At 32.9% G+C, this 27,083-nt stretch overlaps 1 protein-coding gene across 2 annotated transcripts; it reads right to left on the bottom strand.

Annotated features, from left to right (window-relative positions):
* Positions 1–19,103: 19,103 nt before the first annotated feature.
* Positions 19,104–26,661, bottom strand: LOC128165030 (cytochrome P450 3A11-like). 2 transcript variants are annotated; one of them, XM_052829223.1, is made up of 15 exons: positions 26,378–26,661; positions 26,133–26,237; positions 25,873–25,969; positions 25,654–25,706; positions 25,346–25,442; positions 25,110–25,226; positions 24,819–24,907; positions 23,887–24,032; positions 23,480–23,607; positions 22,960–23,068; positions 22,709–22,866; positions 22,532–22,620; positions 22,302–22,422; positions 19,482–19,652; positions 19,104–19,352 (listed from the first exon to the last, which is right to left on the bottom strand). In XM_052829223.1, the coding sequence occupies exons 2-15, from the start codon at positions 26,204–26,206 to the stop codon at positions 19,269–19,271; spliced, it is 1,533 nt and encodes a 510-aa protein (XP_052685183.1). In that variant the 5' UTR covers positions 26,207–26,237; positions 26,378–26,661; the 3' UTR covers positions 19,104–19,268. The 2 variants fall into 2 exon arrangements, with proteins under 2 accessions (XP_052685183.1, XP_052685182.1); XM_052829222.1 differs by having other exon boundaries at positions 19,482–19,644; positions 22,285–22,422; positions 26,378–26,629.
* Positions 26,662–27,083: the final 422 nt, after the last annotated feature.

The following is a 27,083-nucleotide window of genomic DNA, read 5'->3' as shown; positions in this document are numbered from 1 at the left end:
AAAAAAAACCCTTAAATATGCAATGTGCAGCTAAAAAATTCATGATCACTTATTTCTATCAGGATTGGTTTTTTTGCATGTTTTGAAAACAAATAAAAAGAACCGGCATAATGAATTTGACCTGGGAGAAAAATTCAATGATGTAATTTTTTTTCAAGGAGATTGTAAAACATCAATCGTTATATCTTTAGCGCTACATATACATTAATTTTCTAAAGTGTGTTAAGAAAAATAAGGAATTCAAATGTTCTAAATCTAGTACATGTATTCTCTCTCTCTCTCTTTCTTTCTCTCTCTCTCTCTCTCTCTCTCTCTCTCTCTCTCTCTCTCTCATAAATGGATATAAATAATGTTTCAGTTTCACATTTTTTTGTGATACGGGGGTAAGTTCAAATTGGTTTGTGTTGTCATCTCGAAGAAGTTGCTATCGTTGGCAAACTCTTCAGCAAAATCAATATCTCCAGAGGACCAACACGTTAGATTTCGTATCCAAAGAGAAATGGCCAATAGCCACATTAGTTATACTCAGATTTCATATGATGTATTCGTATTGCTTTCAAAGTGATCCGAATCAATATCTGAATAAAGTCAGAGTAAGACATAAACATATATAAAATGATTCTCGAAAAATCTTTTTAGACAATAAATGTTTACCAAGTGTCCAAATCCTGTGATGCAAATAAACTATTAATATTTCTTGCTGGATGCTATCAAATTTAGAAAGAAATTTTCAGTATAATAACAATATTCCGGGCGTTGACTTTAGTGGAGGGTTATTTTTTTAAGTCAGCATCAGCTGTTACGACCGTTCCGTTGACGCAGTATTATAGCAATATTGTGTTTCCTTGTCCAACACGTCACTGCAAACCCCCGTTTAAATAACATCATTTACCAAGTGTTGCAATGGTATTCCTTATATTTTCTTTTTTGTGAAGTTTGTATTCTCAAACATGAATGACCGTTTGAGGTAGCTCTATGCAGCCTTATTTTTGGTCACAACTATGTTATATTTATCGATTTTTTTTCGTTGTTAAACGTCCTGGTGGAACATTTTTACACATGGTTACATACTGTGCTTCTAATTAATGACCTTCATATCATTTGAATATAACAATATACATGTACAAACGCATATAAATACCTGTTTAAATGGTTTTGTCTGCGTAATAATATATCCATTCTTTGAACTTTTATAACATACTTTCAAACCCATTATTTATCAGTGCTCAGTTAATTAAAAAACTGACGTTAACTTTTATTCAAATACCTAAAATAAATAATGTTTATATTGTTTAATTTCACTGTGTACGAATTCTGAATTTTAAGAATTAAAATTTTTATAAATAATAGTTTGACTATTTACTCCTACAAGAGTAGCTTACCGGGTATTATGGTGAAACAGAACGAATTACACGGAATCAGTTCTAAACAGGTATACAATATGAGTAAAAGTCTATCAGAAGAAACATTGTCTGCATAATTATAGACAACATATCATAGTTAGAAGTTAGGTGAACGTGTACTTGTTAAGATTACTGATTTACTCTGGGGGTGTATCTACACATTTTAATCATTGATCGGATGGACTTAATCTACGTGTATTTACTATAGGGACCAAAATCATGAATTGCATGAAAATTGTGTATTGATACGGCGGTATTGAGTTTGTGCACTTTTGGTGGTATCTATACATACTATATACACGCAATTTTTCTGGCCGCTTACATAAAAGGAAATCGTTTAGAAATAACACTTATATGTATAATATAATTAAATCTTTTTAAATTTAGTTTTAACATCAGAAGGGTTTTGGACAAATTTATAAGTGAGCAAACTTATAATAGACTATTAATAGACTATTTCAATTCACTCAAATTGAATTCACTCTGTACTAAAGTTAATAAAAATGTAGACGTACATAATGTGTACGACTGTTGCTGATCCATGAAGAAAAATTGTTTTGGCACGTAAAACTTTTATCAAAGAATGAAGGGCACCCAAATGAAGAACTTTTCAATGAAGAAATTTATCTGGAACAGTGATTGGCTGTTAATTAAGTGATTGGGTCAGAATTGATCGATCCTTCTTTAAACGACATTCGATTTTTCTTGACCCTATAAAAATTCCGACTTTTAAGGATCATGGCTTAATTGGTGTTTATCTCATCAAGATTTACTGGCAGACATTGGAATCAATCTTAGCGCTATGGCGATTTACTTGGATGTGGCATTATTCAGTCAGGGTGGGGGTGTACTTTTCTGGTTGGTAACTGATATGAAATTTTTATTTGGCTTCGGTTTTTTGTGGGAAGACATAAGAAGATCGTATAAGGGACAGTATTAACAAAAGGAAATCGAGTTTGTAGGGAGATCAATCTTAAGCCGTTTAAAAAAAGAATACCTAGAGAAGTAAATTGTGAGAGAGTCTTTGGCGTCATTCGAAAATCAATGTTCCCCAGAGTGGGCCTCAGGTGGCAAGCTGTGAGTATAATCAAATATGGTAAACCAATCAGTGGGAACATGTGTGGATGATGAAATTATGGAATTATAAAATTCGCAAAATAATCTAGTCAATTCAATAAATGGACTCTATTGCATTCCTATCTCATTAGGAAAGCTGGACCGTAAAAATAATATATAATTAGACTTCAGCTATGCTAATTAAGATTTTTTAATGCCGGAAAGATGCCCTACGACAAAAACTAATATGGTCTTTCAATGTACAGGTATATCTAGTTTACTAGATATTTCTTTCTACCAAATCCTGACTTAACAGTTATAAATAGGTATGTAGGGGATCTCATGCACCTTACGTATTCTCTACCCTTCTTTAAAAACTAAGTGATCTGTCTTTTGTTACTATTATAGAGGACTGTTTATGTAAAAAAATGAATCATTTTTGATGACGTTAGAAGCGACATATGGAAAATTAACCGCATGCTTGATGCCATGTGAACATTCTCCATTTATCCACAAACCCTTCACGCTTGGGCTGAGAGTAAGCATTGGAACATATATGACTAATAATTACATATTGTTCCAAAATTTGGTTGATATGATTCTGCATATGGAATGCTATCATGACACATGTTTATTGGATGATGGGTGTTGAAATATTGATGTACTAATATCATAAAATGAGTAGTTCCAATTTTCACTTATGATTAAACTACATGTATATTGTAATGCCATCTCTATACATGCATGTATAATGAATTTACTACAGTGCATGCTCAAGGATTGTGATAACGACGAATTGAATGGAAAATTTTTGTCAACATGGAAATCAATACAGCGGAACCATGTAATTTAATAATTTAATACGTAGTCCTCTTTTTGCGAATGATAATGATCGAGTGTTTATGAATACACAACATACTGGTAAAATTACACCAGTACTTTATTCAGAAATTTAATTTGATGTTGGATAAAAAGGACTACATGAGGATATAACCACATGAATTTGTACCATAGTTCTAGAAGCAAGACGCGCTGTCCTGATCATTCTCACACATAAGCAAAAACCATCATGGTGATAATTTTGATGGATTCCTGAAGACGAACGTGTCAAAATTAATTCTAGCTTGATTTCCCTTGAGTCCCCTTTTCCGGCCAATAATGTAGTGATTACTTTTATAAACAATTTTCTTTGCCATATACAAAACTAGATATTTGCTATCTCATGCGCATGACTATTGAACGGGGGGGGGGGGGGGGGGGGGGGGGGGGTGGGGGGGGGGTATGTCCCTGCCACGACATCTTTCTTGTATAATTAACGAGTTGAAATTAAAGTAAATTTGCCTCTCCAATTTATTTTTACAACATAAAACTGTATAAAAATGATGTTTAAATGAAATGGAAATTATAAACAAAAAATAGAAGGTAGATACTTTAAGCCTCCTTGATATTTTGGATTTTTTTCAAGGAATTTTTTATTTCTTTTATCCTTTTTTACAATATTTGATATGTGTGTGGAGGATTCTACCGCTCACCCCCCCCCACCCCCCCCCCCCCCCCCCCCCCCATAGGGAAAACGATGCTATGTGTGCCTATTTCTTACAAAGGTTTGTTCGGTGAGTGGGTTTTAAATAAACGAAAAACAGCCACCACACATATAGTAACCCCCTCCCCCTTGAACAAAAGCAAAAATTACAAAACAAAGCAAAACCAAAAAACAAAAAAAAAGAAAACAAAAACCAAAAAAAAAAAAAAGAAGTAGAAGAAAGAAGAAGAAAGAAAAGAAATCAACATAAAACAACATAAAACAAAAAAACAAAAAATTCCCAAACAAACTATCCCCTCCCCCACAACAAAACCTATTCAACCCTCTTAAAACCAATACACTATAGATAATATATATAATATATGTATTCTGTCTAAAATTCGTCGTTCTGTACCATACAGAGGTAAACTAGTCGATATATAATTACCGTGATATGTTGATGTTTGAAAAAATACCTATACCAACTCTTCATTAAGGTGGCTCTATACACCCACAGTTTATTCCAATTTTCAATAGAAGACCACAAAACATACTTATCAAGTATTAAAATGATGATAGGGATACTATAGGTATTTTTAAAGAATTTTTTAATGTTTTTTCGTGTTTTGTAAAATAATTTTTAAAAAGTTAATTATTAACAAATTGAGAGAAATTTTTTGTCATATGATGGATATTTCCTTTGGACATCTAAAAATAAAATCACACTTCTTACGTTCAAAAATGTTATTATTGCAATTTTTTTTTTACTTTCACCGGTTTAGAATTTTCTTTCACAGTATTCAATAAAAAAAAACGTTTTAGAAAATTTTGGAAAGTTAAAAACTTTATTATCCTCAACGGGATTCGAACTCTTGACCTACAGGTTTATAGTGAACCCACTGACAAACTGCGCTACGCTGAAATATGACGATTATGGGAAAGAAACTATTTAAAAAATTATACTTGATTTTATTGTTTATTTCGATAAATAAAACGACACAACGTGAAGGTGTCACATACCACATGCATTACCTGTAAATAATGAATTTTCCAATTATAAAATTCAATCTATTCATTTAACAAATTTTTCAAAAGAGCGGTCCCCACACAATTCGCCTCAGTTTAAATCAGCCAGTACCGGAATTGCATGCTTCCAGATTTACTTTTTTGCGTACTGCGTCATCAAAAAGTGGTGTATAGAGCCACCTTAAAACCATCATGGGCGGTATGAGTAATTTTATTCTTGGGGTATGGTCGCGATTTGAATGAAGAGTCAGGAGTAACTAATGACAAGCGCGATATACAGAGCTAATAACTATTTCATATCTCAAGAGTACTTCCGTCACAGAAAATTCCACTGATTTCTTGAGTCACAGACCTGAGAAACTGTGTAATAGCACTAAATGTTACTCATGTAAATAAAACATAGATTAAAACTCCGTATCCTCTCGTATGTAACAGCACACAGGGTCCGCTTTACAAAACGTTGAAAGTCATACAAAATCTCGGGTTACACTGAGCCGTTTTACAAAGATTAAATAGGACTAGCTGGTTGCAACGAATTTTAGTCAACATCAGCAATGACACAGTTGGAACTATGAATATAAAGCATTCAAATTTAAAATATAGAATTTGAAACTTTTGAGCGGTTGAAATTGTAACCGGAGTACTAGTATTTTATGAAGAAAGTAATTATTTTATACCGAGCGCAGCGAGAGGCGGGCGAAGCCCGCCTCGCGAAGCGAGGATTAATGGTAACACGTATATATAAGAAAATCAGTGAAAAATGAAAGTTGAATCAGGGGTATTAAGGCCCAAAAAATTTTCTTCCAGCCATGGGCGCCGCCATATTGGCCGCCATTTTGTTTTTAAAAAGTTAGTTCGATCATTGATTGACTGGTAGTTATCGATGTTTATTGCCCCTAAACTCGATTTAATAAGTTCCAATGTTTCAATAGAAGGTAATTTGAATTAAAAGAAATTAAAAAAGAAAACAAATAAGTTTCAATAGTGCTTCAATCAAGAAACACGACTTGTTCTATGTATGTCTTATCAAATTATCAGATGGAAAATGAAAACATTAACGCCAAGGAACTGATCTTTAAGATTCTGAATAAAGTATTCAATTTTATTACATTGGCATTCATATGAATTAAATTGATGAACAATGAAAGAAGAATTTAAAAAAATTCCGAATCACGTAAGTCTCTTCGGCTATTTCCGAAGACGTTTTACGTCTGAAATATGACGTCATAATGTAGACTGAGCACGCGACATTTAGTTTAACTCTGACGAATGATTTGAGAAGGCAATCATGCTGGCGGATCCTACTGTGTGCGTTTTAAATAGATTTTAATATGTTTTACGGTGCGACCGTTGGGGCGAGCGCAGCAGGTGATCAAAAATGAATTATGATAAATCAATAAAAATAAAAGATAGTGACGTAAAGTAAATGAATTTGAATGCAAAATAAAATAAATATACCTTTTTTTCCAGTAAATTTTCATTATGCATGTCATAATTCATAAGACTTTTTATTTATTTATATACCAATCTGATTAAATTCAGATCTTTGTAACGCTCCGAAATTCTGATAGTCGCTGAACAAAGTGTAGCGACATCAGAATTTGTCGGAGCGGATCAAAGATCTGATTTTATATAATCAGATTGTTTATATACTGGTCGTACGCCAGTATAGAATTTATCTCAGATAAAATGTTGTTGAATAATAAAGATTTTAACATAATGTACATTGCAGTTTATTTCCTCTTGTCTTGCAGCAGACATTTTTCTTAAACTTACAAATAAAAATTGACTTATCACAGCCCCCCCCCCCCCCCCCCCCGTTTAAAACAAATCAAATTTAGGTATAAAAAAAATTGTTGATCACATTAGGAAAATGGATCCCCCGGGAGCATGTAATACCGTAAATAGTAGTGAAAATAAAGACACCTTTGAGCAGCTAAAGAGCTAAAGGCATACCACGCACTCCCCATTCCTCACCCCGATTAGAATTTTCCTGATTTTGAGAATTTTATTTTTCTTTTTGCTTGTGAAGATTTTTTGAATGATGTTGCCACGCCCCATTTAAAAAACGTTCCTGGAAATTACCGTAAATATAGTGAATAAAATAAATGTGAGCATTCATCCAAATAAGAGCGAGTTACAGTTGTTTCCTGTCTCTGAAGAACTAGTGTCCCGAATCGTTTGCTCTGCAAGATTTTGAGAAGATGTTGGTATTTATATTTCAGCAGATTTACAATAACTACTTAGAGTAGTTTCCCCTTATGGTGACGTCAAAGTTCACGTCGGTCAAGTGTAGTCTGTCTCTTTTAAAACACACTAGAAAAAACTACGCAAAAAATACTGTTTTGTTTATTTAAAAAGCATGATGTTCTTGAAATTACACAATTTATCTGTTTCTCAAAAGTTTTACTTTGATTCTCGCGAGATGGTATCTAGTCTAGTGAGATCGGCCGACATTGAGGAATTGCATTGTGGGTCGAAATTTACTGACTCCGAAAAATTCTGTCGGATCAATGTGTAAGAAATCAATTGTGACGTCACTCGAAAGGACGATAACTCCGTTAGTCTTAGAAGTAATGGAATTTGGCGTTGTGTTATTTACAATGCATACATGTACATAGTCTTTTATCTTGTTCTCGTGAGAATGTGAAATGGGAAACCATAATTACAGGGAACTACTGGGACGATTAAAACAAGGCATTATTGGTCCGATTTACTGACGCCAAAAAAATCCGTTGAATGAATGTGCAAATAGTCCGAATTTTCTATTCACACACGCCTTGCCGGTAGAGCTCGCTTCGCGCCGGCGCTGCGCGCCGGCGAGCTGCGCTCGCTATTATACAAAAATCAAACTGCACTGTGTTAAATCTGCGCTCGGTCCAACGGTCACACCGTTTACATATTAATATTTACATTCTACTGTGTTTTTCCATTAAATTCTGTGATCTTCAAATGCCTCTAAATGCAACAAGTAGTCAAAGGTCAAATTGACGAGTTTTATTATGACGTCACAAACGTTGAACGCTGTAAACTGCAACGTCACAAGCGAAAATCAAAGTGCACGCTCGTGGCTGTTACTGTGGCTCTTCCATTAATATTAACTTACCCTTAGGATAAGATTCGAATTTTAAGGTATAATTCACATTTGCAGACAAGGCAAGAAGTTAAAAAATGTAAATATAAGCATTAAATCATGATTTTTTGAAGTATACACTCTCATAACTGCCGCGGTGTGTGCATACAAATTTTCATAACGCGCTAACGCGCGTTACTCAATTTGTATGCACACACCGCGGCAGTTATGAGAGTGTATACTTCAAAAAATCATGATTCAATGCTATAATAACATATATATACTCTCAAGTTTTTTCAGTTCTTATCGAACAAAGTACATTGTAAATGAACGGAAAATGCATCGATTCTAATTTAAATGCTTCTAATTATGATTAGACCATCTTCTGAAAATTAAAAGCATTTTTTCTAAAATAAACGGGTCAGAAACACTTGGCTAACGATAATTTGCCAGATCCGAAATATTTATCCGGGAAAAAAAGAGTTGACCCATTCTCAAATCAAGAGTAACCCCCCTTCTCTACTTCCTTTTCCGCCATCAATATCAAAGCGGTATGTGTCTGTGAATAATCGCAGCTACAATCAATTGAAATCAACTTAAACGTTCGAGAAACTCATTTGCGAAGAACTGAATTGAATGAAGAAAACATTGTTTATTGATATTTTTTGCTGATTTCATTTGATTATTGTCTGTAAGTCTACTAAAATCAAATGTTTACATGCATCTCCAACCACATAAATGTAAACATGATTAAAATTTGGATATATTCGTTGTAGGTTGCATCTGTAAGGCTTAAGAATGGTAAGTAAGAACTGTTATTCAATGTACCTGAGCAGTGATCAGGTCAATACAATGGCGTACATTATGAAATCGTTTTATCACGTTTGAAGACTGCGCCAAATTTGAAGTTTTAACACGTTTAAAGACTGCATTAATCTTGACGATGTTTTGATGAAGGAAGGAGATGTTTGGTAAAATCACAAGAAACTCATGATATTGGGGATTTGCTTAAGATTTGGACTGCTATTAGATAGCTTTGTAAAACTTCAGGTACAGCTGAGATATTGTGAGTAGTTTTCGGTGCAGATATCACAAGATCATTAAATTTTGCTGTATCAGGCACGTAATATCGTGTTTGCAGGTTAGGAGGGGGCAGACTCATCCAAAAAATCTTGACAAGCCAATAAAAAATATGCAACTTTAAGAAAAATGTTCATTGCTGCGAGAGAAAGTGGGGGCCTCCTCTTGTAGACAATTACACACATTATACAGGGTTTTCATGAATGAAACTATGAAAGACTGTGTAATGGATTATTGTTGAGAAAGCAACATAATCAAACCTTGAATTCTGTAATGTGTTCTTGGATGCATTATAATTGATGAGCCAATTTGGGGTCAGTATATTTTGATAATAAAGTAAATAAATATCTATGAGTACCCAACTTCAGTGGTTGTTTCAAACCTTAAAATGTTGTGTAATGTGTTTCAAATTCAGCAAAAAAGTGCATGTCAGTTGAAAAACGATTGCAGCTTGCATGTAAAATGCAAAACTTAAAAAAAAAAAATTCTTTAAGATGAGTGTAGTTATGTGATTTAAAAGCAACATCATGTTTAATTTTTAAAATGTTTTATTAAAAAAGAATTTCATACTCTTTGCTGTAACTTCTGCATTCTGCACGAGTTTCATTTGGTGAAATGACATTTCCAGTTGGCAAGAAATGCTTTGTCTCTGTTTACTCATGTATTAGATGTTACACATAGAGAATAATCATTTCCATGTATGAACTGTAGTATCAAAGTTTTTAAACTACATTTGGTTCTAATTTGATTTTTCAGCCAAAGCAGATTCAAGAAATCAAGGATTTCCTTCTGACTGCAAGGAGAAAAGATGCTAAATGTAAGGAATTGTGTGTCTCTAGCTGCTTATCTAGTGTGTTGAATGCATGTTAATTATTTGCCAGAATTGAGAATGTTAAAGAAATTCCACATTAAACAATTTATTTTAAATGGGCCCTCTTCATGGTTCAGGGATGTCAAATCTTTTTTAGGCCACATAAAATTAATTTTTAGATTATTATCCTGATGTGCAGAAAAAATACAGAGAGTGGGCAGATTTTATTTATTGAAAATTGAGAATATTTTCACATTCTTCAAATAACAACTGCTGTATTTTTTTTTCATCGTAAAATGTTAATATGAGTATACAAATCGGTTTGAAATCATTTGATTCCAATTTATTTCAACTGTTACTGCATGTAGACATTTGTATCCTTATAACAAACATAAAATACTATTCACAATGTAAGAAAGTAAACTATGGTTTGAAAGGTTGTAAAGCTATCAAATAAATTTAGTAAACCTAATACATACAAACCTTGAAAGAATAATGAAAGTTATGTTATAGACTCATACACTTTTCATTCCATCAAAAGCTTGCTGATTTGTAGAAATTGCAGCATCTACATGTATTGCACTAAAACTGATACTGATATAAATTTTAAAGAAAGTGAACAGAGTAGATGTATACACTGAATTTGATTTTTAGCAACTATAGACTTGTAAATGATGATATGAAAGCTTCTGACACCTCTTACGTGAGTGTTCTCACACAATGAGTATACTGAGCTTTTTCTATCACTCTGATACAAGTTAAGTTGTGATAGCAACATTTATGTGGAAAAGATGTGTTCTCTGTAATTCACTTTGTTTCTCTCTAAGAAGGAGTTATGATTTGACACCCAAGATTGTCATTCAAGTTAGAGAGTATTAAAAGCAAGATGAAGTATTTTCAAATCAAAGCATTGTTTTACTTTCATTAACCAGGTTTTCCAACAGAGAAATCCGGTTATTAAAATGGCGAAAATGGCAGGCAGCTGCCAAAAGGGTACTCTCATTGTATGCATAACTCCTCCTACAGTTTTCAAGAGAGGAAGTTGTTCCTTTGCAGATCAGTTGTACATATATCAGAGGTGTGCATATTGCTAGGATTTTGATTTCTGATAATTTGTGAAAAAAATACCAGCTTTTCTCCTTATCCATCACCTCTAAGTCAAAACCGTATGTTAATGTCAAAGCCATTTGGGTATTTACTCTAATACAGATTTAAGCCCACGGATTTGTTTGAGACTTACCCATTGTCATGGTATTGAAAGGATTGCAAAAAGGTAGTCATTTCTTGGCAAAATATTGCAAAAAGGGTACCCTCATTGTACGGATAACTCCTCCTATAGTTTTCAGGATAGGAGGTTTTTCTTTTGCAGATTAATTGTACGTATATCAGAGGTATGCTTATTGCTAGGATTTTGATTTCCAATTATTTATGAAAAAAATACCAGTTCTTGAACTTCCATCATTTTTTGGCAAAATATTGCATACAGGGTACTCCATTTCACTGGATGCGGTAGGTGTTTATCAATTTAGGGTTGACATGAATTATGAATACAGTTCACATTAAAGAAAACCCGGTTTGCTGTCACATTGACAGCTTTTCACTTGTTTCATTTTGAATGTATGCTTGAGTAAAAAGGTAATCGTTGATTATCAAGAAGTGTTTTGGTCTGAATTGAAAATTTTTAATACTTGGTGCTTGCAAATAAGTGTATGATTTTTATATTAATTATCAAGTAGATATGAGCTGTAACAGCTTTTTGTTTGTTAAGTTGACATTGGTAGTCTTAAGAATATATGCAATTTAAATCATAGCTGTCATAACAGCAAAAAAGATGAAGAAAGACAATCCATACATTTTCTTTTAACGGTAGACTGACAATTTTATTAACGATTAAACAAGCATTCTTTAAATAAAATACATTTAGTATATTGATTATCATAAAGAAGACTCCTTGAAGCATTTTGATTTTTAACTTGTAAATGATGATATGAAAGCTTCTGACACCTCTTACGTGAGTGTTTTCACACAATGAGTATACTGAGCTTTCTCTGTAAATGATGATATGAAAGCTTCTGACACCTCTTACGTGAGTGTTTTCACACAATGAGTATACTGAGCTTTCTCTGTCACTGATACATGACTTACACATGTACCCAAGTTCTATATATACATTACAGAATGACATTAGATAAGGAAAGAACTTAGTTGTTATTTTGAATGTTGAAAGTAAAGTTGAAATGTAGTGTTTACTGATTTGATCCTTTTTATGTATTCGAAGTTTATCGGACTTCAGGTCTCAGGATCACGAAGCAATTTTAGACTTAGGTCAAAATTTCAGTCTGTCAAAAAATGATTGTTCATCATAAAATGACGATGTTGTATCAAGACACCTATTGTAGTATTTCAATATTATCAATGTTTTTAATGAAGGGACATTTAATAAGACAGTGTACAATTTTTAACTGGGACCAGGTTTAAGCATAATGAACCTTTTGAGAAGCTAAATGGATAGGGGGCCTTTCTTCAAGCACTAGTGCCTGATGCATGCTGTTTTGGATGCTCGGCTTTAAATACAAAATGAATTGATAATATCAAACATTTTGTAAATGATGATATAAAAGCTTCTGACACCTCTTACGTGAGTGTTTCCACACAATGAGTATACTGAGCTTTTTTCTATATCTGATGCAACACTGTAAGCTTAAATTTATATTTTCCTAATTATACAAAATGCACAAATGTATCCAATGCTTTTGATGGAAGTTGAATTTTCAATTAATCCTGGAATTGCAACTTCTTTTTTCAGCTGTCAAAATCAAGAAAAACAAAGAGAATGTCAAATTCAAGGTCAGATGTAGCCGATACCTGTACACCCTCGTCATAAACGACAGAGAAAAGGCTGACAAACTCCGCCAGTCTCTACCTCCAGGTAAGAATGAGATATCTTTTTAAAATGAGTCAATTCCAAATATGAAATTAAATTGAGAGTAACTTTATTTTAAGATATTTACTTAAATGCACTATTTTCCATTTTTCAGGACTTGCTGTGAAAGAGCTTAAATAAATGGTGTACATAAATTTCTTTTGTTATTTTATTTTGAAGATTTGAATGGTGCATATGTTTTTTCATTGAAAGACGTTGGAAGTGTTTACCTGACTTCGGTTTTTTATTACTGGTACACTGTTAAAGCAGAGAGTTCTATAACAATATGTCCGTCTGTCCATCAGATATCACATGTACATGTACAATTTATATATATTTTTCTTCCTGATTGACCCAAGCTGCCTCCAACTTACCCTTAGTGTGTTCATGGGTAGAGTTGCTGTGACCTTGGCCCAAGTTTCTTGGTCAGCGAGATCCTTTTTCATGGCATTATTTTTTCACTTCGCCCCACAGGCATTATAAATGTAATATAAGGGTACACTTCAATGCTAAAATCTATGTCTGTGTCTGGATCATGGGGGAAAAATGATGCAGCGACAAGTTTCCAAACTGAGAATGAATGTAGGATGGGGTTGCGGTTATACTGCATGCAAAAAGTTATGAGGAATTTTGGCATACATTGAATATAGTAATTACATGTAACAGTTTGTAAGTGAAAGTCGTCTTTGTCCACTACGAAATTCTGTGGGTTTTTGCCCACTTGCTTTCATTTAAACTGCTCAAAACCAAAAAGTATCCAAACTCTCTTGTATGTTTCTACAAATCTGCATCATTTGAATTGTGCTCAGAATTTTCAAATTTGAGTCATTTCCAATGCTTGACCAAAATTTTGATAAGTCTGTAGTAAAGTTTGTTTTCAGATATAAAGCTCAGTAGCCAAAGCTGAATTTATTCGTCAGATCAAACCAGTTAAAAATTCATTTAACTGCAAGTTAAAAAGACGTTTTAAACTAGTTAAATATATTCTAAGCAGAAGAGATGCAAATTATTATGTCGCATTCGAAGCAGAAGAGAGTATAAAGAACTTTTTATAAACTGATGTTTCATATCGATAATTGCTTTTGTTTTCACTGGAAACTACAGAGGAATTATTTAAATTCGTGGTAGCCAATTTTCCTGGATTATGAGTTTTTTGCTTATTCATGGGGATGTAATTTCGTGGATGCCTCATTTTTTAGTTTCTGTAAGAAACTTCAAAGATATCTCTTTCTAAAAGATGACTGCACTTGGCGCCGGGTTTTGGGCCCTATTCGGTCGCTTCTGGATATAGCATCGCTGCTGTGCTCGTATGTATCTATGGATGTGTGTCCATTTCAGCCTTTTTAGCAAAATTCAAAGAAAACCCTCGCATGCATGTGTATCAAACCTCGTACACTTCATAAGCATGTTTAAAGGACAAGCCCTATTTATTTTCAAGGAATTCTGTTGTATATTTTTTTAAAATATCGTTAAAATTACAACGCAAAGAAATTTTATGTACGACTTCCGGTCGTGAAAGTAAACATTTCAAATCAACAACTTGATATTTTGTTGGATGTAAGCCCTGTAAAGGTAGAAAGCAGACGTTTTTATACCCCCCGCAAACGAAGTTTAGGGGGGTATATTGGTTTCACCCTGTCCGTCTGTCTGTCTGTCCGTCTGTCCGTCCGTCTGTCTGTAGACGCAACTTTGTCCCCCCTATAGAATTTTTTATTACTGCATGGAACAGTTTGAAAATTTGTACATATGTTGAACACCATCTGAAGATGTGCACCTGCAATTTTTTTTTAAGATCAGACAAGATTTAATGATTTTATGACATTTTTCATTTTCCTTATTCTATATATTGTACACTAATGTTGAAAAGTAAGGGAGGTAATCCTAACAGATTTTATTAATTAATTAATAGAAAACACTCTAAAATATATTTATATAAATACATCCAGATGGAGTTTTTTGTCTTTATGTCTTAATTAATAAAAAAAAAATTATTTTTTTAAAGTATTTTATCAACTGACAATGCAAAGTTTTAGTTTGTCAATGATAAATTCTTAGGAGCTAATGAGAACATCAAAGACAAGTGTGGCTGAATTCATTTGTCCCAAGGGAGCCATTATCTGAGCCATGGTTCAGATGGAGCATGTGTTTAGGGGAAATTGATAATCTGTAAAATGGGTGATGGTTTTGGGGCTATTTTAAAACTGTTTCATGTAAACCAAAAGGTCTATCATTATAAGGAAATAAATAATATAATTATTAATAAAGAAGTTAAACTATTTTTAGAGGTTGTTTAAATTTATTTGTCAAGTAATTTGATGAAGTGACCCTATTGGGCATTAATTTAAATGAAATTCAAAATTACTGATATGATTGTAGTGTTTTGGCAATTCAAAATTGTTAGTAATATTAAATTTTCTTTTTTTTACATATTTTTACATAGTATGGTAATTATGGTAATGTTTTGGGAGTTTATTAAATTTAACAAGCTCATCAAAGAAAATCATAGTCCTATGGGATCAATTTTCTGATATGGAGTTCAATTGTGCCATAGGAGAAAGTGAGGAATATTTGAAACAACTAATTGCATCTGTCAAGACTCTTGAAAGTTTTATCAACAGAAGAGCATTGCTTGGCTACCGGTATTTCTATTCACTGCAAAGGGAGGGGTTTTTGTCATTTTGTTGGTTTTTCTTTAAATCAATTAAATTAAAAAAATGTATCATCAAATACATACATTTGTAAATGTATTACTGTTATAGATATGTATTTACAGTGAAATTCTGACAATTTTGATTTTTCTTTGTTAACTATTTTTTTATTTTTACAATTCTAGAATTTTTTTTTTTTATGTGTTCCAAACCTTAATTATTATTCAATTCAATTATTTGTCCCATTTGAAATTAGCCTAGCGGGGGTATTAGTCCCAGTAGGACAGTTCTAGTTAAGAAATGGGGAGCTAAAAGGATGTCGTCCAAAGTGAAAAACTGAAGCAAACAGGTGATCAAGTTCACCTAATTTAATCGAAACAAGGAGCCGTCTGAGCCGAATTTCGGGCTATATTTAAGATCACCCGGGAATTCACTTCATGTTAATCGCTGAAGATATATATATTTTTTTTAAGTATTGGGGTAATTATTACGACATGTTAACTCGAATTTTCTCATTCAGCAGACTGTAAATCGCCAGATCTTAGCTACGTTTCCTTTTCAATATGAAACCTAAATTTGCCTACACCAATTGTCTAAATGCGTAATGTATGTCACTGGATAAAGAGAATTTATTAAACTAAATTACTGAAGTTTAACGTTTGTGGTGTGTTTTCCCTATTATCATAGTAATGGGAGCAATTGTACAACCACGTAAATGCACCCATCCCCAATAGATGCAATAGATAGAGAGCGTGCATGGGGATAGGAATAAACGAAATATTTTAATTCAAATGGTTTTTAACAAGTTAAATATTTGATCTCTTCAATTACATGTTTATTTCTGAATAATAATGCATTTCCCCGCACAATATTTTCATTTCGCGAGGGGATGCTCCGCTTTGCGGTGCCCTCAGGCTTGTTAACCTAATATCACTTTTGTTAAATTTTTCAAAGAGTCTAGTCAATTTCCAACATCAATTACGATTTTAGACTGTAATACAATAAGCTCATTCTATGTTCTTCTCCTCCAACTTTCGAAAAAAGGAGAATTTTCGCTTACTGTGGAATCATAAAATTTCATCAGGGCCAATTTTCGTGGATTGCTTAAATTTTACAGGATCTTGGGGACGTAATTTCGTGTATTCTTTTAAACCTGTAGAGGAAATATGACTTTATTGCCCAAATATATTAATTCGTGGAGAATGTTAATTCGTGGATGAGAGGTATCCACGAATTCCACGAAAATTGAGCCACCACGAAATCTAATGATTCCACAGTATCTGTCCTTGATCAAACATAAGATTGATATTAATATGCATAAGAGATGGAGCTGACATTATCAGAATGGTACTAAAATTAGACTAGCATGCATGAATAGCATTGCCATGTATAAAGAAGGTGGATGGATAAGGCGTGTAAAATGCCCATTCACGGTCGGACAAGCTACTGAAATATTAAAGTATCAATAAATCTGATATATTTATTTTTTAAAATCATTTAAAATAATATACATTTAACAAATCATTTATTTTTAACCTATAGATATGTTTAATACTTGGAATATGTTGACCCAAACGGGCGTATACGTATCAAAACCTGCAAATACTGTCATTTTTTAGAACTTAAAGGCATTTTCTTTTATAGAGTGGGTCTCTGCTCCATATTTTTTCTCATAGTCTGAATAAGGTCTATTGGAAAATAAACCGATTTCAAACAACAAAAACTTAGAGAGATGACCGACTTTATATTAAAAATATCATTTTGTATCCCAACAATTGAACGTTTTGAAAAAATAATACAAGTCCGTTAATTCGTGGCCAAAGTCACACATAATATTTAAACAACCCACTACGTTGTGTCTGAAATGGCTCAGTGGTTAGAGTACCTGATATAAGCTAAACTTATATATATATATATATATATATATATATATATATATATATATATATATATATATATATATATATATAAAGGGTTTTTATGTTATGGGTTCGATACCACCAAAATTTCTGAAAAAATATTTTTTCTTATATTTTGTTAAATATATTAAAACTGAATATAGTTAGAAATTGTGCTTTTGCAAACTTGTATTTTAATATATTTAAATAGATTTAATTGGGGAAAAAATAAATTCAAAACTGTATTTCACTACTAAACCGAATGGACATTTGCGCCATCTTATTCCCCCATCTTAAATTCTTTATGTGATCACTCTTTCACCATAACCCTCTCTGTTCTATATGGAACAAGTATATTACTATTTACTATCGTTTCAACAATTAGACCACGCCCATGTTAGTACAGAAAACTTTGAATCAATGCTTGACAACCATTATTTAAACCATGAGCGCATGTTTGTCTATTAATCTATAAAGTGTCGGACTTGTGATCCGTACATCCCGAGTTCGAATCCCGCAGGGGCTTTTGTTGTTACATGTACTTACTGGAATAATTATTTTAGATATTCATTTTATATCCCCAAATTGCAAATTTTTCGATTATATGACATTTGTACAGTTTATTTATCATTATATCTTTCATTATCAAAAAATTTCCTGTTAATTTTAGTGACTTTTTCCAGGTGTGCTATTCCACCTTAAAGTGGGCGTCATCAATATCGTATGTAGATTGAAGAAATCGTGATGACCCCCGCCTATAAAAACAAATTCAGACTTTTATTTAACACAATTAAGTAAATGTTGATCATTTCTGCAGTTGAAAGAAAAAAATATTCTTTTAAAAGTTTGTGCGCCGTTAATTTTTTGTTTTGGAAGAAACTTGAGCTCTTCGGAACGTAAACCCGAATTTTCCAATGGAGCTGTAGCTGTGCAACTTGCTACAAAATGTGAAGTCGTCACAGGGGCTCATCATGAACTTTTTTGTCTTCATACTGTGTGAATGACCACCACTAAACATGTACTGTACAATACACAAGGGAGGGACCAACACTCAAAACAATCGCTACCTCGGAATTAATTTGTTCGGCTCATTTTGATTTTTCTCGGATGTTAAATCTTGCCTACTATAGGTATCAATATATAGATCTGGAAAGGACCACAGTTTTCAGAATTGACTGCAAAATGTATGCATAGGCTATTGACGCGTTTGTTTTAAAAAGATTTTACGTGGTTACATAGTAAGAAGACAAAAAGCTGTGAGCCCATCCAATAAAAGTCTTGTTCGTCGGACATCCAGTGAAAAAAGTACGAGCGGGCGAGCGATTGAATAATAAAAATTATTCTTTATTGTAGGGAAAATTTTAGGTCATAGTACTGCTGCAGTACATTAATAAATTTGTGCGGACGGTTATATATTTTTCTGTTTGTTTCTGATTTATAAATAAAAACTAATTAAAATACGAAAAATAGAGCGGAAATAGAACAGAAAACGGCGCAGAATTTATTGGTTGCAAGAAATTAATGATAATATCATTTGCACAGTTTTATTATAATACGAGCGCGTGGGGTCCGACGAACAAGAAATTTTATTCGTGTGACCTGATGACGTTTAAAAAGAAATCATATAAGGCAAGTTCTTATTTCTGAACAATTTCATAGTGAGATCTTTTAAGTTATCTTTATTTCTACAACAAACCAAAAAAAAAAAATATATAGTCATATACTGTATTAATATTGCATTTTTGTCATTTCATTATATTATCTATAAACATTTGTTCAAGAAGGAATGTGTATAGTCATATACTGTCTTAATCGTAACAATTTCATCCTAGTCAGTTATCTTTTTTTCCAGCTTTAACTTCACCCCATTGGCTGGTTTCATCAGGGCATCTTTGCTCAATTCTAATGGTATCTGAAAAGAGTATCGTAGATTTTCGATTATATTTATCGATAAAACTTGGTAATTTGGTTTTGATTTGGAGTTTTTTTGTTAAACATCATCCAATGAAACATACATTTATGAAGCATTTAATTAAATTACCTCTGTTTCGCTGCATGTGACAAAGCGGTAGTGTTGTAGAATATAGACGAGGGCACACTTGGCCTCCATGGCGGCTAGACGCTGGCCAATACAGTTCCTGGGACCGTGGCCAAAAGGTAGGTACACGTACGGACTGCGCTTGGCTTTGTTTTCAGGTGTGAATCTGAATTTGAAAATATATAGTTTGGGCACACAGTCTTTAGTTTTGCATACACAGTTATATCACGATTAAATAATTCTGTGCTCATAGGTTAACAGACTCATTCGAGACAAACTTTCGTTTTAAGGTGGAAGGCTACATCGTCATAAACATGTCTGACTTCCGTTCGAAACGCCATTGTGTTCCGGATTGATAACATTATGCCGTCGTGGTACAAAATAGCTATACACCGTTTAATTGAACTCTTCTAACTAAGGAGACGAGATAGGACTGAAATCACCAAAACGCTTAGAAAATATGTCAATTTTCTTCCTGTTTAAAGCTTTTAACTAACATTGATTATCAGCTGTTATGTACGGAAAACGTGGACTCTAAATAATATACCGTTTCCCTGCTCTGCTGCTATTGGCAATACATTTTTGTCATGTCATCTGCAACAGACGATCATACATATGTGGCGGATTATCGATATAGGTAAGCAGATGTCAAATTTTCATTTAAACTATATACGTATGATGAATATAAAACGAAAGTACCGTAGTACGATCTCTTGAATTGATCCTAACTTCCCAAATTAAAAAAAAAAAAAAATTGCAGTAAAAGACTTTCACTGAAACTTTGACATTAAACTAATGTATTTTGATTTAAATAGATACAGCTCAATAGCAGTGGAAGCCCGGATTTGCAAGCAAAATGAGGGAAAGAGGATTCTGAAAAGGAGCATGTTTTTCATTTCCACACATGCATGTGTATCACTATGGACATCTAATGTATGTATTAATATGCGTATGGTTGTTGTTTATAATTGCTATTGTATATAAAAAAGTAAAAGGCAATTTATAATATAATTAACTACTAATATTTTGTTCTGAAGAGTTAAATATATATAATGCATTCATCAATAATATAATTTTTCAGCTTCAAACATTATCATAAGCACTACTTATCTTATATCTACATATTTAGCATACACTTGTTCCTTTTTTAATTTTTCTTCGTGATTTTTGTTAATTAAAAAATTGATCCCAAGATATTTGAGACCATGTAAAATAAAGAAAGACAAATCTTAAACAGGATCTTTCATACCAAGATTTTTGCAATAATTAAGTATTTCCTTTAATTTTTCAATTTCTTTCAATTTCTTTTCTTTATCCCATTTACCAACGAATATTGTTTATATTTTCAGGTTTTTGTGGGATTTTGTCCAGCAGTTTGCCTTAACAGAATTTTTTTATATTTTAGTTTCATATTTATGTGGATTCCAATAAAAATCATACAAACTTCATTCATGATTTTTTTGTTTTTCATTTCTAAACTTAATAACATTTCACTGTCATAAGAATTTTAAAACAGAAATGTTTAAAAATTTGATAAATAAGGGGTTATCTGGAACCAGACTGATATTTTAAAAATTCTCTAGAAAATAGTGTATTGTATTTTGAGGTATATTATTGTTGAATACTGTGCCTAGTATTGGTAACAAATGCATGCAACAAATATCTCCTACACTTATTTGGTGTAGAGATCCACCTTAAAAAGAAATAAACAACAAGTTAAAAGTTCACTGAGATATGAACTTGGTTGATCACGTGATCAAATCCCGCGAAGCCCGAATATTTGATCACATACCAACCAAGTTCATATCCCGGTGAACTTTTTAACATTGCTGTTTATTAACAGGCACGTAGCATCGGGGGGGGGGGGGGGGGGGGGGCTACCCCCCCCCCCTTTTTCTCGCGACAACAAATATCATTGGTTAATATTCCTGATAGTCCAATCAGAATCAGTCTTTCTCGAAGACGTCAAAATGGCCGGTCTGGTCAGAAGTTGATGTGGCTGCAGAGTAAAAGTTCATTATGGAGAGTATTTAAGGAATTTTATCGGAGTTTTTGTATGTAAGTAGCGTGCATTTGATGTAAGATTTTCAAAGATTAGTGAGAATGTTTCTCGACTTGTTGCAATACTGCTGTTGTCAGAGGCAAAATCCCATCGTGAGCCCTGGACCGGTAAATGTCCTAGTAAAAATAAACTGGCGACTTCGAGAGAATAATGACGTATATCTCCGCTATTTTAAGACCCATCAACTTGAAATTCGGCATGAGTGTATCTCAGACATTACTTTTCTAAAAAATACATGCATATTGCGAGTGTTTTAAAAATTAATTGATTTTTTAGGCTTTTGAAGCGAGCTGGTAGTTTTTTATTTGGGTCAGAGTTCGACCCCTTTCTTTATTTATGGTTACATTGAATTTAATGTTAAAACGGGCTTGGCCCCTGTGATAAGCGCCATAAATGGGGAGCGGAATGGATCGAAAACCCTTGGCTAGCGAAGATGATCATTGTGACGTCATAAAAAGAATTCAAAATTTTCGCTATTCTATCTATTACGTTCATAAAAGGAAGCACATTTGCAAATATGAATCTATATTAAAAATATCACTTTTCAAAAAAATAAGGTGACATATTTATTTGAAATGAAAGTAAATTTTAAATAAACTATGATTCTGATGTATACAGCTGTTTTTGAGTGATTTTTAAAAAAAATTATGTGAACCATTTATTTGATAATGGGATGTATTTGTTCATCAATTGACACAAGACGTTGTATTTTTACAGCTACCCGATTCGTACATTATTACACACCTTTCTGGATCAAATTTCTCTGGTTCTTCCCAAAACTCGGGATCTCTATGGATCGCAAAAACGGGAAACGTCAGTTCGGTTTCCTTCGGAATTTTTATCCCATTAATGTCCATTTCATCCAAATTTGACCTGTTAATTCTAGTAACAAAATATCTTTTTTTGACATTTTTTTTCAATATTTAGATTATAGGAAAAGTTTGCATTCTTATATACAGGTATACATACAAGAAATTATGGTTTTACAAACCTTGTTGCCGGAGGGTACAAACGTAAAGTCTCACAAAAGACCATATCTAAGTACTCTAACTTCTGTATATTGTCGTATGTAGGCAGTTCCTGCAAAATGAAGGACACGAATGAGCACCTTTTAGAATGACCATTCAGAGTTAAAACAGTTAACATGCTATGTCTTAAACATGCTCACTGTTCCTAATACAGAGTCGATTTCCTCAATGAGTCGGTCCTGGCATTCCGGGTTTGTAGCAAGATTGTACGTCATAAAGGTCATGGTGCTGGCTGTTGTGTCAAATCCGGCCAGGAGAAACAGAATGGAATTTCCTGTAATCTCTTCTACAGTCAAACCTACAGTGGTACACGACATGTATCAAACTTGATCACAAAGATGCTTATACCTTTTTGTTTCGAATATACGTCGTGTCTAATGTTTGTAAATACCTCTTTTTTTCCATTGTTCCGGGTTCTCGTAGGTGTGGGTTTCTTCTATTTCGTTCCTGTCTGTGTCTTTGTGAGCGTTGAGCATAAGCTGAAGCATGTCTTTTCTATCCTGTAAAATGGGACAACACATTAAGTAAACTCGTATATATATTACAAGGGAAGAATGTTGCATTTAGTTCTGATAAAAATGTTATGAGTATTTCTATCCTCATTTTCAATGAACACGTTTGTGTTCATACAGCAATTGATAAAACCGAATCACAATTAATATTATAAACAGTTTTAACAATCAATTCGAACGCTTTAGAAAAATAAACTTTTTGTTGTTGAAGATTTAAAATTGTTCAGTGAATTAAGTGAATATTTTTCTAAAAATTGTTTTGTGATGAAATTTATCAAAAAGTACATGTATATACATGTATAATAATATAATAATGTTATTAAATGTATACTAAAGAGTGAACACTTTTATATTTTCTCTCTGTATGTCTGTCTCTGTCTCTCTCTCTCTCTCTCGCACCTTGTCTGTATCATCGCGCATCCCCACAGCCTGATGTACCGCCGATTTATAAAATTCCATCACTTTACGATTATTTAGGGGCGATATCTTGAAATAATTCAAAACAGCGTCAATCTTCGAGCTCATTGCTGTAAGTAGATATTTTGATTATACATCTTAAGATGGCTCGATGCAATATGGTCGTGCTCATTTTAAAATAATATAAATCTCCTTTTAAAGAATAAAAGTTTCGTAATAGATAAGGGAAAATGATAAAGGAAAAAGTAAGGAATAATGATTTTTTATTTATTAAATGATAATTGATGGCTTGAATAAACATCTCTAAGATCTAGATCTGATAGGTAATTTGTTATCCATCCAGCGCGCCTCCTTTATACATTAAACGAAGGTGATGATAAAACCTTTACCAGCAAGAATAAGGAGGGGAGTGAATTTCACGGTAAACAACTCTTTGGCGTATTTGACAAAAGTGTTGTCAGGATTGGTCTGGGAATCTATTTCCATTCCAAACCCTAAGGAGGCTATGACGTCCATTGTATAATTCCCGTATACCCTAAAATCAGGACAGCATATCAGATAAGTAGAAAATTATAATGTTAGAACATGTGCATGTATAACTATAGCCTATCCCAAGTTATTGCTTTCATTACTTTTTGATGATTTTTTAAAAATTAAAATAAGCATACCTGTCAATTAGGTACAATTCAAACCGATAATAAGGGAAAAAATAATCGATATATCATCTGTTTTTATCGCAACGAAAACAAACAGCGTATGGAGATTCAAAATGGGACATGTTTACGTATTTTCTCCAATCGAAAGTACTTAGGACATCTTGCACAATTTATTTACATTATTTATCATCCAGGGAATTTCAACTCTTTGTCAAAGCAAAATGCCCGTAGACTTTCTAATTTTGGTTGTGTATTGAAACTCGAAATTTAAAATTCGTCCAAATATGCTGCATTAATATCTTGGGACAGACTATAGGGAAAGAGATATATTACTAAAATACCTGCACGTTTTTTTTAGCTAACGACTTTTCAGTATTTCAGGTATAGTGTACATATATACATGTGTATATATTGAGATTGAGATACTAGTACAAGATTTAAGGTTGACACCATGCACTTTGTCCATAATCACATGTCTGTTTTGTCGATTTTCAAGTGATGCAATATATAACGCAATAATTGGCCGTTTCAAATTTAAATCTAAATCTTAATTTTTTTATTTAAAAAAAAAACAAATGGTTTGCAGCCATTCTTGTGCGTCTCTTTCTAGTTCTGTTTGAATGTCATATATTTTTGAATAGTTCTGAAATAAAGTTGATACTGACTCTTTGAATTCAATAACTTCGCCCTCTGCAGCTCTTTTGTTCAAAGCGTCTAACAACATCTTATATTTTACTTGTAAAAGGGATGACATCTGTGAAACAAAATAACGTATCAATACTACTTGTTAAAATCTTAAAATGAATATTTCTGATGAAAACAGTGTTTCCAAACTTAACATTTCCCCGAACGACTTAGGATAAAAATGAGAAATCTAGTGACATGAGATGGAAATGAATGGATTTTTGTAATCTTATTACAATAATTCATTTAAATACATTATTGCACAACCTGACCTTTCTCATTTTCCCACTAGAAAAGGTCGGAAGAATAGTGTTTCGTATGAACCTCCAGTGATCATCGACAACATCTGTTAACGAGTATTTCAACTCGTCACGCCGTGTGATCAGTGCCTTCAAAAGTAAATACATTTACAGCGTCGACATATTTAGTTAAGAAAAAACTTTACTGTTTCAAAATAGTTATTGCAAGAACTTCGAGAAACATTTGCAAATATATTCTACATGCATACAAATCTGTTTGGAGCTTTCGAAAAATCCTTGACCATGATGTTTTTTATGAGTTCTGGGTCAGAAATCATAAGAGAGGGTGTGCTTCCGAAGAATAATCTGAAATAAAACGCAATTATTAATTTCATTAATAGTTCATACAAATTAGAAATTTAAATATGGTTTGTTGCAATTGTCACAACTCAGAAGAGATCAAGTAAAATTTTAGCATATCTGAATTAATGAATAAGGTTATGAATAAACATGTAGAAATTGCTAGTTATATGAAAATACAGGCATCAAATGCATGTATAACTTCAAAAATACTTGCCCAACTAGTCTTCCATATTTTTGTACCAGCTCTACATCCAATTGAGCCAATCCCTATTTAGTAAAAATAGTTGATACGAAGATAAGTGGGTTAGTTAACCGAAAAAACATTTGTACCCAAAATCATTCTTGTATGTAATAAACTGCATTTCAATTCGAACACACAAATGACAGAGTTGATTTTTACGTATGTACACTTTATCAAATTTAACGGTATGACCTTTTCCCTAAATTGCTTCATCTGTCCAATATAAGGCATAAAGTCTGGGCCTGGTATCCTCAAGCGATGCCAAATGCCAAACTTCCATTTGATGTACCTACATTGTATTGGTAGCAAGTTGATTCATGTGTTCTAAAGAGTCTAAGGTATGATTTACATATTACATGTACATTGATATTTATAACTGTGATAGAGAGAGAGAGAGAGAGAGAGAGAGAGAGAGAGAGAGAGAGAGACTTAATGCGTTTTATAAAACTTACATATACATTGTCAACAGCAATGCTATTGCTAACAAAATCCATCCCTTGATATCCAGTAAACACTGCACATCCATTGTCCAGGTTCGTGTACTTGACTGATTTTTACTGTATAATACTATGCATATGTAGTTAAATCATTTTACAACTACAGGCACACTGTCATCCAATTATATATTCTTTAGTAACATTGATAGATTATAAAATACTTGTTAAAATGAATAACATCTAGAGCAATAACAGCTTACCTGATTATGTTTTAGTAAACACTGGCGCGCATGCACTATCTCAGTTTTTTTATACTGTCGTTAGTCAATGCACAGAAAAAAAGCTTTAAGCTGATCACTTTAATTTGTCTCTCTTTTTATATCACAGTGAAACAGTTTATTTTGATACATGACACACTGTTACACAATCATGAGACATATTTGGAGAAAAAAAAAACTGTTTAACATTTATAGACGACATTAAGTTCACTGTCCTGGATATTGACATGCGTATGTAGATAGACAAGGTAAATATGCGTTCATATCGATTGTAAGAATGAGGGTTACTTATCTTCAGTGTAGCTACAGGTATGGGTACTTTATACACGTATGTAAATCTCAAGCTGCAGGCTTTACAACTGTAATATATTTTTTTCAATGGTTTATATGTATGTGTCACCATAAGTTTTGAATTCCATAACAGTGTACAGTGTAGCATGTGTATTCTTGTTATCTCATCGCTACGAACCTTTGACATTTGTCGAATTTGTAAACACTTTTTGATATAACCATATATGGAAAAGGTGGGCTATAATCGTCATAGACAAACTGTGCATGTCATGTTGTAAATTTTGAATTTACCGGAATGCAGTAAATACAATCTACAATATGGCAAGGTCAAAACTTAATCATCGGTGGATGTGCACTCTGTACATTATGAAAATAATATTCTGGGCCTTCTATTTTG

The sequence above is a fragment of the Crassostrea angulata genome, chromosome 10 (assembly GCF_025612915.1).
Source record: "Crassostrea angulata isolate pt1a10 chromosome 10, ASM2561291v2, whole genome shotgun sequence".
NCBI lineage: Eukaryota > Metazoa > Mollusca > Bivalvia > Ostreida > Ostreidae > Magallana > Magallana angulata.
The sequence above is the reverse complement of the archived record's forward strand: the minus strand, read 5'-3'. Positions and strand labels throughout refer to the sequence as shown.